Source organism: Grus americana, chromosome 1, assembly GCF_028858705.1.
Source record: "Grus americana isolate bGruAme1 chromosome 1, bGruAme1.mat, whole genome shotgun sequence".
Classification (NCBI taxonomy): domain Eukaryota; kingdom Metazoa; phylum Chordata; class Aves; order Gruiformes; family Gruidae; genus Grus; species Grus americana.
This window is the reverse complement of record NC_072852.1, coordinates 194,841,694-194,861,676: the sequence shown is the minus strand read 5'-3', so window position 1 is coordinate 194,861,676 and position 19,983 is coordinate 194,841,694. Positions and strand designations below refer to the sequence as shown.

The 19,983-nt window shown below is 39.0% G+C and overlaps 1 protein-coding gene across 12 annotated transcripts in view; it reads right to left on the bottom strand.

The window, feature by feature from the left end:
- Window positions 1-13,760, bottom strand: part of N4BP2L2 (NEDD4 binding protein 2 like 2) — a 49,530-nt gene extending 35,770 nt beyond the window's left edge. For 8 of the 12 annotated variants that reach the window (XR_008577165.1, XR_008577184.1, XR_008577186.1 and 5 more), the window contains exons 1-3: window positions 13,658-13,747; window positions 12,576-12,671; window positions 9,633-11,077 (exon numbers count right to left, since the gene is read on the bottom strand). Coding sequence is in view for 7 of the 12 variants with exons in the window: in XM_054825706.1 (XP_054681681.1) it covers window positions 9,633-11,077 (1,445 nt within the window). In the remaining 5 variants the exon portion in view is untranslated. Of the gene's footprint in view, window positions 1-6,640; window positions 6,811-9,632; window positions 11,078-12,575; window positions 12,672-13,657 lie in introns of those variants that run through there. The other 4 variants (XM_054825714.1, XM_054825725.1, XM_054825738.1 and 1 more) reach the window with 3 other exon arrangements.
- Window positions 13,761-19,983: the final 6,223 nt, after the last annotated feature.

Sequence of the window (19,983 nt, the reverse complement as noted above, 5' to 3'; positions counted from 1 at the left end):
TACCAAGAATTCTAATCCAAATTAAAGCAATACATTTTCCCCTTTCTACTATTTCTGTATTTGTTGTTTCTTCTACTTCACCCCCAAGAGATGTTTGTACCTATCTAATTTATGGTTATATTTCAGTAAGTGTTAAGTGCATCATAATCACTTCATGTATTCAGTAACATTTTCCGTATCAATTCTCATTTGGAATTATCTCTAGAAACCAATCTGATCATGAGGAATCTGGATGCAGCTATGAAATGAACTGGATGTTCGAATCCTTTTTCACAATCTTAAACTCTCACAAGCCCTCTTCTGACCTTTGCCCATGATGTCTGCACATACAACGCGCATTGAAATAGAACAGCAAAAGCAAGGTACTAATGTTTACAGCAATTTCCCTGTTTTCAGGAAAAAGTAAAATATCACAATAAACTTTCAAGATTGCCCTACTAATGAAAGTCGAGATTACAGAAGAGTGTGCCTATTCCTTCAAGATCCTGTACTCTTCTATTCCAGTTCTGTGTCTTCTCCTCCAATCCTGGTGACATAGTCTTACTTCCCTCTATTTTCTCATCAACTCTGACACTCACTGGATCTGTAAGCTACCAAATTCATGTTCAGAAGAAAGCAATCCTTTTATCCTTTCCCCCCCGCCCCGAGTTACTTTTCTGAAGCTTCAGCAGTTGAGCCTATTTAAGAAAAGGCCCTAAAAGGTAGTACATTAAAAGTGGCCAGCTATCAATGGAGACCTCCACTGATTGAGCAGCAGTCAGCGGCTACATGGGTTACCACGTCTTGCAGAACTGTAGTTTCAGTCTAATAGATGACAAGAAATTTAAGATAGGATTTTTTCATATCTCAGTTTCTATCAGGCAATTATACTGGTTTTCCCTATCATTCATACTTTAATGCTAACAGGGTGATAGGAAAGCCATGTGGTTTACTGTCCCTGCATGTATCACTTCAAATCAGGAGAAAACCAATCACTTCTCAAATCACTTAAACCACTTGATTAGAGCGTTTTAGCTTGGTTTCCTAAGGCAATACCATTCCATGGTGACTTTCAGACATATAGACCAATTTCAACAAAATCTGACAGAATATTCTCTCAAAAATAGTATGAATTTTTATGGAGGGGAAACAAACAGGCAAACCAAAGCAAAACAAATTTGCAAGCAAATAGATAATATATAGAGATTCAAATTAGAATCTATAAAGATAAAAAAGAGAAAAATGCAAATTTCCCATTTACCCAGTCTTTCAGGCCTGCCATTTCCAAGCAACATAGATATTTTACTGGCTAGAAGTTTTTCATTTGTAGGTCAGAATAAGTTACATTACATTCTGCTTCCTGCACAGCTAACATTAAAGATTATGAAACAAATTTAAGTATAATTTAGGAAACAATAAAAAACACTGTGGGGAAGCCAATGAGGGTAAAAAGGGGAACTCAGAGGGACACAGTTGCAATGTTCACTGTTAACAAATATATTTTTACTCTCTGTATTACTGATATGTTTACAGAAAACATTGTAATGGATGATGTAGGAATACTACAAAAATCCATTAAACTTTTCTACAATTCTCTATTTGCATTGTTATGAAATGCCACAGTCATGCCTTCTAGAAGCATCATAGAGCTGACTTTAGGATTTAATTAAAATTCATCCTAAATGTTGTCCAAGCATGCCAACAAATACCTGTAAGTCAGAGAAACTGGTTATAGCAAAGTTACAGGGCATAATTAACTGCTGGTTGATCAATAACATCAGAATCTCTGTCAAATCAAATCCACATTAATCCATCCCAATGAGCAATCCCCATTCTGCCAAATGTAAACTTAATTTTTGGAAAGTCCTTGCAAATTGAGGTTTAAAGGAAAACCTTGTAAACTGAGACAACAGTACAATTCTATTTAAAGTCTGATCTCCAAAATAAACGTGATTACAAAACCTCCTTGACTATTTTTGTTTTCTATCGTATATTTGAATTTGAAAAAAGGAAACAGTCCGTTAGTGTCACAGAGCATTTATAGCCCACTGCAACACTCAGACGTCACTGTCCTATGGAAATCTCGGCACCTATTCTGGCTCAAAAATAGGCAATGTACCCAAAGGCTACAAAACCCAAACTACACTAGCAGTATGTGGGATGTAGTACTGCTGAGGTAAAGACTGGGATGCTGTACAGTATATTAACTTACATTCCTACACATTTACTGTCCCACAACTATGTTGTCCGTTATTTTTGCTTTTAAAATACAGACATCTGTAACAACAAAATTCAGATTACTAAGGACCAGAAGAAACTACTAATGATGCAACTGTCAAGCAACATGATCAAAGCTGCATACAAGCTGTTTTTTCCTTCTTGCTCTTTCTCCCTTTACCAGAGTATTAACATTCCCTCAGGATAAATAGCAATGCTATTTCGGAAAGCAGAGCATGATACTGTTCAATAATCATTTTTGTTAGAGTCTGTGTCTTTTAATAGGATGTGTATTACAGTGGTTTAGGAAAGCACAGAAAGATTCAAAGTCTATTTTTGTTCTAAGTAGATAAAATGGCACCAAGTAAATCATACACCACACACAACAGAATTTTTTCATATCTATTCCTCTCTCATATAAAATATTTAACAGGAATTTATATTAAGTTACGTGGCCATGATTTTACACATGGCCCAATTTTCTTATTTACAGTATGCTACGTTTGCCAGTTAATAATGCTAGAAAAACCGCATCCATCTTCCATACCCACTTTTTGTGTGCTGAATGTATACACACATCTTTAAGAGTAAGGAGCATCTACCTTAATAAAAGAGATAGCAAATAATAACTGGGAACCTTCTACTGGCTGAGTAGACAGACACACCCTTACAGCTCCTAGGAGCCTGACCATCAGGTTTCTGTAGGAAACAAATGAACTGATGAATCAACACTAATGGGGCATTCATTTTTACTTTTATTTCTAGGAACTGACTCTGTTTGCTCAGTGCTCTGGAGAGTAATTCACTTAAGTCAAAGTCTTCTGTTGTATCTTCCAAAGATCACTAGTTGTAACAATAAAGAAACACAACGGCAAGGGTTCGGGAATCTTGCAAATCCATCAACAAAGTTTACTCCTGAAATACTTTTATTATTCTTTGAAGTTCAGAATACACCACAATTTGTTTATGAACCTATATAACTGATATAACGGATTTAATAAAGTAAACTATGTTTGCAAGAATAATCCTAAAACTACAGAATTTGGGAAGGCAAAGTGACTACCAAGGAGGGCACAGTAACAGACCCCTTACCTTACACATCACACACAACCTGTCACAAAGTAATGAGTTTATGAACTGAAACTTCAATTATTACAGCAATGATCATAGCCTGTTTCTAAACTGTGAAATTAAATCACAAAACATAAAATTTTAAAAGCCTGACAATTACCTCTTTCAGAATTCACAGTACTTAAACTTGTAAAATTTAAAACATATTTGTCGATGTCACATTCAATAATTCACATACTTTTAACATGTATTTGGAAATAAAATTTATCCCAGACTCATGAACTAGGAAACAGAAATAACAAAAAGCACACCTATGCAAAGAAAGCATCATTACTATCTAAACCCACAAAGAGATGATACTCCACTTTTAAGAGATGAAGAAAAAAGATAAATATATTTCTAGTAAGAGTCAAATAACAGATCACTCAGCATGTGCACATGCCTGAAACAAGTAGCAGTGCTATCCAACTGCTGTAATGCAACTTTTTCACCCTAAACCTTCCCTGCAATTGAACACCCACCTTTCAACATAATAGGACAGTGAAATTAAAGCAGATGTAAAAATTAAAGCAGCTCACCTACTTTTTCCAGACATGCTATCTGATCTAACAGAAGATATTAGCTCAACGTACAAAACTCATCTTGAAACCTAAAATGCTCATTTTAACTAGTCAGCAAATCAATACACATTTTTTCCAGTGCATGTGTGCACAAAAACATAAACAAATCCTGCCTTATTTTTTCTTCAAAACTAAAATGGTCCCCCAACCTGCATCCTGGTTAGCCTACTTTGTTAGATGATTTTATTACAAAGAAGATATCTTAGAACCTAACAATTCACCTATTTAAAATAGCTAACATACCACAGATGACGAAAAAAATAGACAATTACAAAATCTAAGTTTTAAATCTGTAGTATCACTGATCTATGTAAATGCTACTTTAAAAGATTTGCTTGTAACACAGTTTAAAGAAATATATAATTAGAAACAGCAGCACATAATTGTTTCTACATTCAGCTATACATGCTAACTCTTTAACACTTCCATTCAGAAGACTGAGCTCTCAGGAAGAATGGCCCCAGATAAAGACAACTGTCTTTATATACTCCTGCAACGTATTTAATTCAAAATGTAGTTCTTAAATGACACCAATATTTGTTCTTTCAACTTCATTAAGGTCCTTTTTATTCAAATTCACATTCAGATATTTATGGACAAGTGGAAAATTGCAATTGCTGCCAAGTTCAGTATCAAAATATCCTAAAAATCCAAGTCTGTTTTCATAGAATCATAGAATGGTTTGGGTTGGAAGGGACCTTAAAGATCACCTAGTTCCAACCCCCCTGCCATGAGCAGGGACACCCTCCACTAGATCAGGTTGCCCAAAGCCCCATCCAACCTGGCCTTGAACACTTCCAGGAAGGGGGCATCCACAACCTCTCTGGGCAACCTGTTCCAGTGCCTCATCACCCTCACAGTAAAGAATTTCTTCCTAATATCTAATCTAAATCAACCCTCCTTCAGCTTAAAGCCATTACCCTTTGTCCTGTCACTACACTCCCTGATAAACAGTCCCTCACCATCTTTCCTGTAGGCCCCCTTTAGATACTAGAAGGCCACAATTAGATCTCCCCGGAGCCTTCTCTTCTGCAGGCTGAACAATCCCAACTCTCTCAGCCTGTCCTCATAGCAGAGGTGCTCCAGCCCTCTGATCAGCTTCGTGGCCCTCCTCTGGACTCGCTCCAACAGCTCCATGTCTCTCTTGTACTGGGGCCTCCAGAGCTGGATGCAGTACTCCAGGTGGGGTCTCAGGAGAGCAGAGGGGGAGAATCAGCTCCTTCGACCTGCTGGTCAAGCTTCTTTTGATACAGCCCAGGACACGGTTGGCTTTCTGGGCTGCAAGCGCACACTGCCAGCTCACGTTGAGCTTCTCATAAGTCAATACCCCCAAGTCCTTCTCCTCAGGGCTGCTCTCAATCCATTCTCCGCCCAGCCTGCAGTTGTGCTTGGGATTGCCCTGACCCACGTGCAGGACCTTGTGCTTGGTCTTGTTGAACTTCATGTGGTTCACACGGGCCCATCTCTCCAGCCTGCCAAGGTCCCTCTGGATGGCATCCCTTCCCTCCAGCATGTCGACCACACCACACAGCAAACCTGCGGAGGGTGCACTTGATCCCACTGTCCATGTCACCGACAAAGATGTTAAACAGTGCTGGTCCCAGCACCACGCCCTGAGGAATGCCACTTGTCACTTTTAACTTTTTCCAGCATTATAAGATTATATTATCATCTACTTCTAATTGTAGCAGACTTTTGTTATTTGGGCTAGAGATACCGTTGCTGGGTATCTGTCTGGCCAAATTGTTTTAGAAAATTTCTAACTAAATGGTCAATCACTTCCAAAACAAAGGAAGAAACACAGCATTTTTATCATGTTTCGTTATTCCAAGCTTTTTTTTCTGAGAAGTTTGGGACTGAGGAAGTTAATCTGGCGAAGTATATGCGTTTGTTTTCCCTGCAAAAAGTTTTATAAATTTGCCCAAGCTGTAGGACTTTAAAATGTCATGTGCACAGAAAACAACAGTGAAAATTACTCATTTTTGTACTGAGTAGAAAATGCAGATTCTCACTGCAGTAAGCCCATTCCTATACAGAGCATTCCTGCAGTGGCAGGAAGCTGATTCAGTACCCATACTGCATTGTAATACCACGTTTCTCCCAACACAATCTTAAGAATGGCAAGAGAAGAAATAAAACTTCTAAAATAGGAAGGACATGGGAAGCATAGTGGTACAAACAGTGGAACAAGCAACTTGGTACCGGCAGCAGAGCTAGGAAATAGGGACAAGGCAAAGAGTGAAGCGCAAGGAAGAAATTCGTACAATGAAGCTGGGAATGAGAGAATACTACCGGCTGAAACAGGGGCAAGAGCAATCTGGGAGGAAAGGTGGTGGAGAAGAAGGAATTGAGAAATCAGTTTAGAATTTAGGAGCAGAGGTGGAGCTAGTAAGCACAGATCAAAAGCCATGGTTGGATAGGAACAGGAAAACAAAACTGCAAATAGATGTATAAAGAGATAGGAACTTGAATGAGCCTCAGGAGGCTGGGATTGTCTAGGTCAAGTGAAAGCAGGAAACAAATCAAGGAAATGAGGGGAACTCTCCAATGACCAAAAACCCGCTGATTTTATGCTTGTATTTAAGGCAAGTAAAGACAAGGACCCAAGGAACTAAAGACTGCTCAAATCTCAGTTCCTGGAAAGACAATGGAATGCATCCTCTTGGAATCTATTTCCAAACATGTGAAGGAAATTAAGGTAATTGGGAAGAGTCAACAAGGGTTTTGCAATAGACAAATCATTCTTTACTGACCAGAATGTACTCTCTGATGAAACAACTGCCTTTGTAGATGAGGACAGAGCAATGAATGTAGCATACTTTGAAATTATCAAGGCTTCTGACATCATCTCCCAGTCAGTAACAAGCAGACTACAGCAAGGGATGATAGTAGGACCAATTTTTTCAGTATCTTCATCAGCAACCTGGATGATGAGGCAGAAAACTTACAGATGACACCAAATTAGTAGTGATGCCCGACATACTGAACAGTAGGGCTTCTATCCAGAAGGACATTGAGAAACTTGAGCACCAGGCTAAGTAAAACACCATGAAGCTCAACAAGGAAAAGCACAAAGTTCTGCAGCTGGTGAAAAAGAAACCTAAGCATCAGTACAGGATAGAAAGTGACTGGTTGAGCAGGCGGCTGAAAAGGATCTGAGGATTACAGTGGATATCAAACTGGAGATGAGCGAATGGCATGCTCTCATCGAAAGAAGAGCAAAACACATCCTGGGCTTTATTAGAGAAAATGTGGCCAGTAGATCAATGAAAAGTATCATCCACACTCTACCCGGCTCTTGTGCAGTCAGTTCTGAAATAGCGTCCAGTTTGAGGCTTCCCAGTTCAAAAGACATGCTGAAAACCATTAAAGGGTTGAACAGATGGCTACCAAGATGGCTAAGGACATACAACCTAGAAGGGGAGGTTAATAGCAGCTGGGCTTGTTTAGTCTGGCAGTGAAGACAGTAAAAGGACATCTGGTATCAGCCTGTTGCAGTGAATAAGCCCATCCCCTTACCTGAAAGGAAGCTGCAAAGATGATGAGCCAGATTCTACCAAGTGATAGCATATGGTATAACACAGGAGAACACAGATCAGGCTAGACAAAGACACAGCTGATTTGATCCAACGATGGTGACAGACCTGCTCCAAGCAGAATGATGGACTAGTTGACCTCCAGAAGCATATTCCAAAAAACATTCCTGTGATTCCACGTGGTTGGGATGGAAGAGTCAAAACAAAACACAGACTTCAGTGGAAGATTCAGGACAGATATGGGTGAAGTTTGGCAGCAGGAGGAAAAGTGCCTGTACTTACAAACCCTCACTTCACACAAAATGCAGACAGGATTGCAAGATTCCTGGGTCTCACTACTGCTCTGCCATCATTTCATACGTGGGAAACCCACTTGCAAGATGCATCTCATTCCATTCTAGTGCTGATCCACAAAGATAGTATCAATTTTCTGCTTTTCCTACACAGTCATTTTGCTAGCACAAATGGTAGAGGTTTGTCTGCAGGTGCTAAAGATGCCAAGACTGCAAAGATACCTGTGGGTACTAGTATGACATCAGAAGACTGTATTTGCTGTCACACTCTACAGTGCAGAAGCCTATGATGTTACACACACAAACACAGTCAACTTTAAAAATAAGACTTAATTAATAATACATATATTTTCCTCACAGGCAGATATTAATTCTGGGTTCCCCCATCACCAGGTACCAGAGACATGATTTTATGGGAATTAACAACTGCAACCAAGCTTTGAACACATGAAAGTGGATATAACTGAATACACTGAAAAACAAGTCCCACACAGTTCAAATTCTGCACCTAAATTTGGGGACTATTCTTGATCTTGATCTCACTCACAGTGCCCACTTTCCCACCTGTTAAATGAAATTAGTAATTGATCTCACTAGCAAGAGATGAAAAGAGCAAGAATATGTGTTCCTAAAAACCTGAAGATATTTAGAATCTTTCAGGTAATAGAAATATTTGAGAAAGATTCAAAGACAATTCAGCACACAAAACATGGAAAACAAAATATCCTATTCTATATCTTCACATTATTACCCAGTTCTTGCATTGAGGCAGCATTTTTTCCACAGGTTGTTTTTGTTTTAATTTTCTATGTTGCTCTCTCATATTAAAGAAATTATTGTAATAATATCCACACAGCTTCAGAAACACAGGTTTGCAAAATAGAGTACTCAGTAACTAGAAAATGTTATAGTTAGAATCATACAAATATGTAAGCTAGAAATTTCTAATAGGTATTTTTCTATGATATGGAGATCACAGTCTACTAAATATTGTGGGGGTGGGGGGTGGGAAATCAAACAGCAAGATTACTCCTTTATACATAAAACAAGGAAGAACATGATCACTGTATCTATTTCATAGACTCTTAGTATGCAACATAAGACAATCACAGAAGACATCCCATTTGTGATGTTCAGTTTATGGATGAAGCTCAATCACTAAGTACTGATACAGTAACTTTATTTTTTTTTTGCATGCAAGAGAAACCTATTTTCACTTAAAAGAAATAGTGTCTGTGCTTTATGTCAACTTATGTGCTTTTTAAACTAAGCCAAAAGAAAAAAGTGAAAATCCAAATTGGAGGTGGTCTTGCTTTTAACCTGTCAGACTTCAACAACTATATTTTTAAGGGAAAATAATATTTTTCTTTTGTGTTGTTCACAAATAGAGAAGTTGACAGATTGTAGTACAAAAAAACCTGAATGAGATTATACTCAGTTTCATCAACATACTGAAAACAAATTCAGTATTTTCAGAGTAGCAAAATTCTTCTAATGGTCTTTGAAGATTTTTGCATGGGCATAAAAAAGCACTTCGGGTTCAGTCAAATTAATGCTGTTAGATTTGACAGATTTTTTTAAATGAAGGAATTTAAGAATGAAATAAAAAGGCAAATCATCACATACTAGTACATCTCAAAGCTTCAGAATAAAAGATTATGAAATTTAAAGGATACAGAACATTTTACATTTAACATAAAACAGCTCCTATTCATCAAAACTCTAAAGGAGACAAAATAAAACCATTTTTTTCAGTATTTACTGTCATATGTCCTCATTAAGTAAAAGTTACTGCATTTTAATAGCCTAATTTATAAACACCAAAGTTTACCAAGTGCTTACGGGTATTTTTTTTTGTAAAAATACTTTAAAAAAATTAATTGAATAAGCCTCCCAAGCTTTAAGTCTTTACTTACCGAGAAAGCGTTGATTTCCCTGAACCTGGTAGGCCTCTTAAGATTACGAGCAATTTCTGTGAACAACCAAATCTTTCTTCAGGTAACTGCAAGGAAGAAAAGCTGTGCATTCTTTCTGCATTGTCAGCTTTTGGATCCTTCCAACACTCTTCTCTGGTTTCACAGAAACCATTATTTTGGAGTCCATTCTGGTCATTATTTCCATTTCTGAAGACCTGAGTAGGATGGATATCAATATGACCAGCATACCTGGTACTTTGATCAAGCAATGGACCATGACTGTTGATACCAGTATTTCCATGGTAACCATGATAATTTTTGTACAAAAGTTCACCATTCTGAGAAGGGAGAGCATTTGTTTTTTGTGGTGGGGAATTAAGCATCGGAAAGTGCGACTGATGGTTGAATCTAGGAGGAAGAGATCCCTGAGGTACTATGAAAGACTCTGTTGACTGCCAAGCAGGTCTGAATTCAGGCACTGAGTAGTTCCAATATTTAGAATCTACTTGTCCATTAAAGGTATTTTCAGTTTTCCAGCCACTTGTCTCCACGACAAACTGCTGCTCATTGCTTGTTTTCTGACTGTTCTGTTCCCCAAAGAAACACTGTCCATTCTCATAAAATGGTTGTGGGCTGCCCAACAATACACGTTGATAATCCTCTTGTAAGGTTTGACAGCAGTTAGATGGAGAGAATTGTTCCTGAGAAATTTCAGTTTCTTTTTCCTGAAAATTAGTATCTAAATTTTCATTTTCCAGCTGGTGAATTTCTTTATAGAACTGGTCCAGTTCATCATCTATTTCTGGTACAGCAGAAGAAATAGGCTGCATCTTCTTTGCCTCCTTTCTTTTAGCTTGGTTTTCATGCAATTCATTCTGATCTCCCTCACTGTTTCTACATTCATTGCAACTGCCAGATTTGTCCTGTTCGTTGCTTTCAGCAGGCTTGTAAATCGGTCCGATAAATTCTTTGCTTGTAAAAAACTCTTCATCTGATGCATTCCTATTTATTGAGAATGATGTACTACTATTTCTAATATCATCTTCACCAGTATTATTTGTAATAAAAGGGCCTTTCTTTTCTTCAACTTTAGTGTCATTTATTGATGCAAATGGAGGACTTACATTCTGCAGAGTTTCTGAATCAATTGGCTGACTAAGCACTAGATTATTTTCAGGGAACACTTCATGCAGTGTTCCCAGGACAGTAGTAGGTATTTTCTCTTGCTTCTGCATTTCAAGTTGCCCTTGGTTATCAGAGGCATACGCCGGTACCAAATCATCTGATGTTCTCTCAGTGTCCGGCTCCTCTTGAGTAGCTTGGTTACCATCATCAGAGAGTTTCTTGTAAGACCCTTCTGTTGACTTCATTTTTTTAGAACATGGTTCAGTCGTGATTTCATCCTGACACTCCAAGGGCCTTACTCTACTTTCAGCATGAAGCATCTTAGAAAAAAATTAATACATTATCACATTTTAAAAGTATAAAAAAGCAGAAATTATTCAGGCCTATGATACGCATCCTCAGACCCTCCACAGTCACTAAATGAACTCAACTAGAAGAAAAGCAGACATCATCTACTGGAAATCTTGTTTAAACAAAATTTCCACATTATTGCTCATCTTTAGCAAAGAAATACATTAGTGCTGTACCAGTCTAACAGTCACATTTTATGATATATCTTAAATAACTTACAAATCATGCTTTTTAAAATATGAATATTTGAAAGATGAATTACATCAACAACCTCTGTTCTCTACTGACCTATGTTAACCTGCCAAGTGTTATAAACCTCTTTTACAGCATAAACGCACGACAACTTCCAAAACAAACTGATGCCTGACATCACTACTAATATGACCAACAAAAATGCAAATACTACAAGGATTATTTTCTGTGACACAAACTGAACCCAACTAATTCATTTAACACCAATCAAACAGATGCTGGATGGCATTGATAATTTGGTACTAGTCAAATAAGACATAAAATTAAATCTGCAATCTGTTATCATATTTCTGGTTCTGGAACAACTACAGACCTTTGTTAGGGACCAAGACCACCTGGTTGCATGTTTTCTAAAAATAAACACAAAAAAAGCAATCCCTGTCCCAAACAGACTGCAATCTAAGAATGAGCCAATAAGTTCCAGAAAAATTCAGAGACACAAGAGCAATTAAAAACAAAGCAAGATAGCACCGACCACCATGACACACAGTCACGCCATTATCCATCTAGTAGTTAGAATTACTTGGATTTTCCTTTGTATTCCTGAAGTCTAGATAGAAAGCAATAAAAAGTAATAGTCATTTAGTTATAAATCAAGTGCCAAGTAGTTAATTCAGCAAATCCCCCCTCAAAACCAAATGCAGTACTAAACAAGAAAGCAAGCAAGTATTTTTTCTACTAGAGGGTTTATTCTACTACTTTTTGTGAACATTTCAAGTTTCTAGGAGTAAATATTAATGAAACATCACATGGTCATCATTCTGGACAAGAAAAGTTTTTTTCTTTATCTGAAAAGGATCTGTAGGTAGTATTTCAGGAAGATTTGTAAGTAAACTTTATCATCTCATGTTTACTTACAAAACTGACAAGAAAAGGTGTTACTCTGGGCTCTTTCTCACCTACTATCCAAAGGAAGCGAATTCTGCCATCCTGTCTCCACATGCCTAAACCAAGGAGACTTTACTATTTGCACCTGCCTTTACTACTTGGAAGACAGCACTAATGTCAGAAGAGGGAGAAACATGCAACTATCCCTCCCCTCAGAATTAGTGGAACAATGTTGTGGGTATTATGGTCTCTCATCCTCTCACAATATACACATTTTATGCATACCTCCAGCTTCTCAGTTCCTCTTTTTTGTAAATTAGAAAGTGAGAATGACATCATATGAATCAGGGACACTATCCCCCATACATCCAAAAAAAGTTACTCTACCTCCACTCAAAACCAGGGTTGGAATAAAAAAGTTGTTTTATTAGCTTCTATGTCCTCATCTGTCTTCTCGGATGGTGTTTAAGCAAAGCCCGTATTCTGATGTGGAATGAAAACACAGAGCATGTAAACACTTGCGGCACAACAATATCTTTAATGAAGGAGAATGCTGCTCTGTGCCTGTCCCAGACAGGAAGGAATATCCTTTCTTGCTAATCTTTAACAGACTTCCTCTGACTATCCTTTGGGACAGTGAAGTTGCATGTCAAAGCATCTCCACTTGCATTCTTGGGGAGGACAGCCCAAGTGTGTACTAAGAAAGTGCAATCTAAGTCACAGTCTTGCCTCTTGAATGGGATAGGCATAAGTTTGTTGTATTTCTGTGAAGAGCTGGTTATAAGTGTTGACCCTGAGCTGGCTTACATGACTCACTGGGCTCGCACTTGCAACACTAAACTACCACTTTAACTAACCTGCCAAACATCCAGAAGTCTCAACCAAGTAACTCATGGCCTTAAGCTCCACCTGTACAATAAATTTCCAAACGGAAAAAGAAGGCATACGTAGCAGGACTAAAAGACGGGGGGAAATGCTTGGGTTTGCCTGTGCGACCACCTTTTTTGTGGGTGCGGAGGTGACAAAGCATGCAGGCCAGCACCCCGGCACAGAGGCAGGCCACACCTCCGAGCCGGGGGAAGCAGGCTCTTCTCCCACACCGGGATGGCGGCGGCGGGGCCGCCTCGGGGAGCAAAGCGCCTGAGGCGAAGGCGCGGCTGCCGGGAGCAACCGGCCCCAAATCCCCGGTAGGTGTGCCAGCCGTTCCCTCCCTCCCCACGCCCCAGTGTAAGGCACCCCCCTCCCCGCCCCACACACACTTCCTTCAGCCCGGCACCGGCGTCCCACAACCTCAGCAGCCGACTTCTGTGCGCCGCCCCCACAGGCCCCCCCTCCCCGTTCGGCTGCGGCGGCCCGAGCACTCGGCCACAGTCCCCCTTTGCCACACGTCGACGGCAGTGGTGGCGGCAATGAGAAGTGCCTTCCTGGCCCAAGAGAAGCCACAGCCACATGCGGGTGAAGAAACCAACCTCAAGGCAGAAGCGCCCGCCCGTCTTCCGCCGCCTCGACGAGCAGCGCACTCCCGGCGGGCGGGGGAGGGGAGCACTGGCAACCCCTCGCTCTCAAAATGGCGCCCCGCCACCCCCGGTTGTAATGGGACTTGTAGTTCCTCCGGCCGAACCTCGGACTACAGCTCCCAGCAGCCCCCTCCCTGGGGGGCGGGGCTGTGCCTTAGCGCGCGGCCGTTGGGCGCGGGAAAGGGACGTTAGGGTTAGGCCGGGAGCAGGCGTGTGCGCGCGTGCTGGTCCGGGCGGCTGGACTCTGAGGCTCGGTGGCGGCCCGGGGCGGTTCGGTTCTGTTTTCCCCCCACACACGCCGGTCTCCCCTCCCTGGAGGAAAATTCTTTAAGCCAACACGAGGCAGTGGGGTTTAGGCTGTTTTAAACTCTTGAGCGTTCTCTCAGCGTGCTGGGAGGCGTTGCATTTGTGCGCAGCCTGTCCGATGAGGGCAGAGGCCCTCTCCGTGGTTTCACAGTTTCGGGGCTGCTGGCTGTATTGTAGTAAAATTGGCAAGCTTATTTTCTAAGTCGGTATTAAAACATTCGGTGTTTTATTCTTGGTGGGAGAAAAAAATGTCAGCTACTGAAAACGGGCAGTGGCTCCAGCCAGCAGCCTTGTTTGTGTTTCCTCTGGTTTGCTTTTCCACTCTTCTGCTCGGGCCCTCAGCTGTACCAGCACTACGTTTTGACTGGTTTCTGTGGTACCTTCCTAAAACTGTTTGATGGTTGTGTTTGTTCTGGGGTTGGGGGTTTGTTTGTTTGTTTTTAATAATGAAATAAACTTTGCACATTCTTCTGCCTAAACATTAGGCCTGACTGTTAATTTGAATAATGCAGCATTTTTCTTGGCTGTAACCCCAAAGGAGAACATTTATTATAATTGGTTACATATATCGTCATGCTAGATGAAGTTGCTCAGACCACTATGTTAAGGATAACATATTTTCTTCTGTAGAGTTTTGAGGATGAGAGTATTTATTTTGCTTTACGTGCCATTCTGATTTCTGTGTAAGAACAACAAAGGAAGATTTTAGCAAGATTATGAAGTTCTGATGAGGATTGCCCCAAATATAAGAACTGCCCGAGTTTCCTCGATATGTGTTGTACTTCTTACATGAACTTCCAACTTTTCCTTGCAGCATAGAGTATTTTTTCCATGGTGTTGTTTGGTTTTCACATCTTGTGGTATTACGCAAAGTAAACCACATTTTTCCCAAGGAACAGTCTTGTAACAGTAATTCCCCAATTTTCAGTAGTGCACACAACAGCTCCTGTAAGTGATGTGCCCATTCCAAATATCTGCAACATTTATACTTTCAGATGACCTGAAAAAATTATGAACATTTTAAAGTTTATATAGTTTATAAAGTCTCTAAAATTAGTTTATTTGCTATACAAGGTAGAAAAAAAAAAAAGTGATTGTTAAAATCCATACCAGGCATTCTCTCCAGTTACGCTTGTGACCAAAACATCGTCTCCTTTCCTGTGCCAGATGATAGCCTTGTTTTGTTAGAAGTTATGGATGTGTCTTTGGTAGCATTTTAATTTAGATGAGAAGTGAGCTTTTGAAGGGAATCTCCTGATTCTTCCCATTTACCATGCTTTGGTAAGATTCGTGCTATTCTAATTTCAAAGCTACTGAAATGTGTATCGTATGAATGCCACAATCTTAGCATCAAATACTTTCCCGCATTGATTTGCACTTAACGGTGCTGCACTAGTTATGTAGACATTGCCTGCATCACAGCCAGATCTGGGAAATCTGGATGCAGCTTGCTCTAAGGAATAAGGCTGGCATAATCTTGTCACTCCATTCCGGATTGGAAAAACAATGTGTGAATTCTCCTGGAAGACAGGAGTGATCCTATGTTTAGACATGGTCTTATACTTAGACATGGCCTTGCTGTGGCTTTAGGGCGTGCATTTTGTATCATATTTTGGAATCCACAAAGAGAAAAATTCTAAAGCACTTTTGAAGTAAAGAAAAATTTAGGAGGAACTGGTCATTTCTGCTGTAAGGAGTTCTTTCAGGAAGGAAAATTGGAAATGTCATAAAGAACTGACCTTTGCTACCAAGAAAAATGTAGACATACAAGATACACAAAGGAGAATATTATTGTAGTTTGGTGGAATATTTCTAACACAAGTATTTTTGGAAAACCGAAGGGCTACACTGCTTTATTCTTCTATCGGTTTTCATGAGATTATCTAAAGATAATAAGGCTAGTCCTTAATTTTGATATTAAAAATAACTTTCAACCAAGATTCTTGACTTCTTGGAGAATTCTTTTCTACTAGTAATACTATTGATTAATCCTAAAGAAAAAACTATTTTCCATCTGAAATGATAATTATTTGCTTCCCTACACAAGCTAAATCATGAAACACCCAAGTTAACTATTTAGAGAGAATTAAGAGTGTGCTGCACGTGGACCATTTGAAGGTAGTATCTGGAGATCAAAGCTCTGAAGTGCTTCCTGTTGTGTATCTAGTAATTGTCTCGGATGTATTTCATTTTGGGAATTCTCCCAGTACTTGTGTACCTAATTAAATAAGCCACATAATACAACTGACAGTACCCTAATGTCATTTTTTCAACCTCATTGACGGTAATAAAATATACTTTCCCTGATGATACTACTGCAGCTGCTACAGATCCCATTTGAGAAGATGTACTTATTTGAGACAAAGCCACAAACAATTCCCCCAGAATCTTCAGGCTGCACTGGATGATAAAAGAAGTTCCATCAGAAACATCATCAGGAGAAGCTGATAGGGTAGGTAAAAGTAGTGTCCAAGGGGCTTAACACCGTAATGGTGAAAATATTTACAAAGAAGCATTAACAGATCATGGTGTTTCTTTGTTTGCAGAGGAGTTTGAATTGTATAACTTCGTTTTCTTCATATGTTTATAAATTTGCTTAGAACTCTACCATCTACCTCTACTATATGCCAGCCAAATCACACTTCCTGTAACATACAAAACTCATCTATGACTTTCATGGAAACTTCCCGTAGAAGTAAAAATATAAGAGTGTAATACTGTTATTGCACAGGAAACAAATTATGAAAAAATATCTATTCTTGTGTTCTTGACATTTATGCCATCACCTTCATATTAGTTGATGAAATGTTGGCTTTCACTGATGGAAGAGTGAAAGGAAGATTTTCCACTTTATATAATCAGATTTTGATTCAGTTTTCCAAGCGTCCTGTAAGTTTAAGTTGATTTGAACATTACAGATAGCATCACAATTTCTATGCATAACAGAAGTGAATAACGTTCTGTGAAAAAAAATTAGTTCTGACATTATGTAACTTGAATGTTCGAACTTGCAAATGAAGCATTTTCCCAGCGTAGTTTTTAACAAGGGATGAAACCAATTGTCCACTTTGGAGATTGATCCTGATTCCTACATGGTTTACCAGCATAGCTGATGCTTTAGATCCACGGCAGAGATCACTGGTACTTGTACTAAGGTAAGTAGTTGCACTAACTACTACTAACTCTCTTCTGCAGGGCCCAATTTCAGGTTCTGTAGAAAAGCATGCCTTAAGGTGCAATTTCAAATTACTAGTAAAGCACACTAAAATGAAACTACTGTCAAAAAAGGTGCTTCTGCTACTCCCTTCCCACACATACGGATGCCTAGCTGCTGTCCTGCCTCCTTTCTCCTTGTCGCTTTTGTTCTTGTTTGACCCTGGAGAGAGCTGGTGCTCTGCATCACTGGTGGGCCCGGGCCAGTCAGTGCCAGGGAAGCATCAGGAACAAGTAGCTGGGGAGGGTGCAGAGACCGATACCCCTTCTTTCAGCAGCATTCAGCCCTTGGGCCCATTTAACTCTTACCACCCTCACCCTAATGGTTACCAACTAATACCACCTCCTTGCCATTGCTGTTACACTCCAGTGTTTCTGCCTGCTCTGACTGCCAGTCTCTTCCTTGCCCTACTCTTCCTTTCCGATATGATCTTGCTTCTTGCCTGGTTCCCATTAGTCCTTTACATTCCATAGTCCTACTGTGAATGCTATTCTTTTTTCCCCCTTCCCTCCCTTTCCATTTGATTCAGGGTGTTTTCTTCCTTCTGTTGTTTATCACTTTCCTCTTTCCTGCAAAAGACTCATGTGGTGCCTTTATCTTCTCCTGCAAGTCTGGAACAGAGCATCAGAGTGGTATCCATTTGCTGAGGGAAATTACAGAGAATAGATACATTCTCTGCAGAGACGGAGGTGGGCTATTTGGGTATGCTGTAATGGCAACAGAAAGAGGAATATTCTCCAGATTTCTCAAATTGCCAGTTCCTATTTCATAAAAGGGGAAGCACTGGCTATTTTTAATAAAAACATTATACTATTATTTTCTGTAAGGAAAGATTTCCCTTAAATTTGCTTCTAGAAACATTTTAGATAAAACTTCCCAAAATAACTCAGCATGAAGAAGGTAGCTGATGTGAAAAATATTAACGCAAAAACTTAAATGTTGGCAAAACAATCGATGCCTGTATTCTGCCTTTTAATGGAAATTAAAAAGGCAAATTTAAGACAGACAGAATGATGAGACTCCATGTGTAATAACAAGGAAAAAAAAAATCAAGATAAATACCCAGCGGGCACCACTTGAGATTGGCTTTTGCAATTAAGGGTTAATATGGAACAATAGCTCAATCATTTACATCTTGTGCCTTGATCTTGTTATCAGACTTGATGTAGCAAAGTACTCTTTCTTCTCATAACGCTGTGCTTCTTCTAATAACACTTTAATAAGGCATGCATTTGAGTTCAAGAGGACTAGTTACGTATATTTAATCATGCCTCTTTCAAAAGGATAGTCACCTTGTGTCTTAGTTTGCCTTGCCACTCTGTACTTCAGTAAATCTTGTTTGAAAAAGTGAGGCTTCAAGATGATTTAGGAAATAAAGGAAATACTCTTGCATCATTCTTTTAATTTAAATCAAACTATATCTAGAGAAAAATTGTGGTGAATATTAAGAGAACTAGTTTACTCAACCAAGTAGGAATATTATCACCAAATGGTTTTCTGAAATACTTATATGGCAAAGAGGTATACTGATATGTTAATGTCAGATCAAAGTTTCAATCATAAAAAATCAGTAACAGATTTAGCTTATTAATTTCCACAAATGAAGGGTTTTTTTAAAAAACTTATTTTCAAATTTAAACTTGAGAATTAACTTAGGAATTCTGATCTGTGGTTTTGATAAAGTCCTATCTTTTTACAAAATAATATCCCTACTGGCCTGCTGGTTGTAGGAGGTAGGAGTACGTTTTGATACATGCAACAGATTCTTGTAAGCAATATTTAAGCCATGGAATATTTCTTTTGATTATGATATAAGTAGTTTTTCATTTAAATATTGTTATTTGATTCCCTTACAGTATAGGATGAACACTTTTGAAGACAAAAATAGTGGGGAGAACATAAAAGGAACACTTCATTAGTTTATTTTGGAGGTTCTTGAAATAGTTGATTTAATGGTTTTGGCTGAAATCTACATGCTATGTAGATAGATATATATTTTTTTTTTCCAGTAAAGCACCTGTTCTCTAAGTTAGGTCTCAAGCACTATAGCAAAACAGAACTAAAAGAACTGTAAGATTGAACCTTTGTTTTAAGGCAGAGTGCTTTAGAAAATATAGCAACTGCTGACCTTCAGCAAAGCCAAGCTGATAGGTTGTGAAATATTAGGGGAAAGCAGACCAAGAAAACACAATTCTGAACAATTTATGTGTTTCAAAGTAGAGCATGGGGAATTTCTGGGAAGAGACACTCAAGGTGAAGGTCCAGGCACTGCTTAGTCTGCAAGAATATCTAAATAGCAGCTCAATTTTACATAAAAATAGAGAGGAGACTGAGTATAATGCCTCCAGTAGTCTTAAATTCAATGGGACATTAAAATAAGTAGCTTTAAATGGAGGGCAGGCAGTGGAATAGTAAAAGGAAAAAGTGTGAGTAGAAGAGCATTGGATAAAGCAACTGAAAAATACCCAGCATTTTACACAGTAGAATATGTTTAAGTATTTAATGCTTAATACACTTGTCACCATTTGAGAGGAGAAGAGGTGATGAAATACTACAAAAGTTTAGTGCAACATGCTTACTTATGGCAATGTTAACATCCCCACTGTTTTGTAGATCACTTGTTCCTTTTAGCTATGCAGTTGTTACCTGAAATTACTTTTATTTGAATACTTGAAGTTTAACAACTGAGATGCTCACCTTTCAGATCCAACTTACAGTAAAATTTTCTTAAATATTTTTCCCATTTTGTTGTACTAAC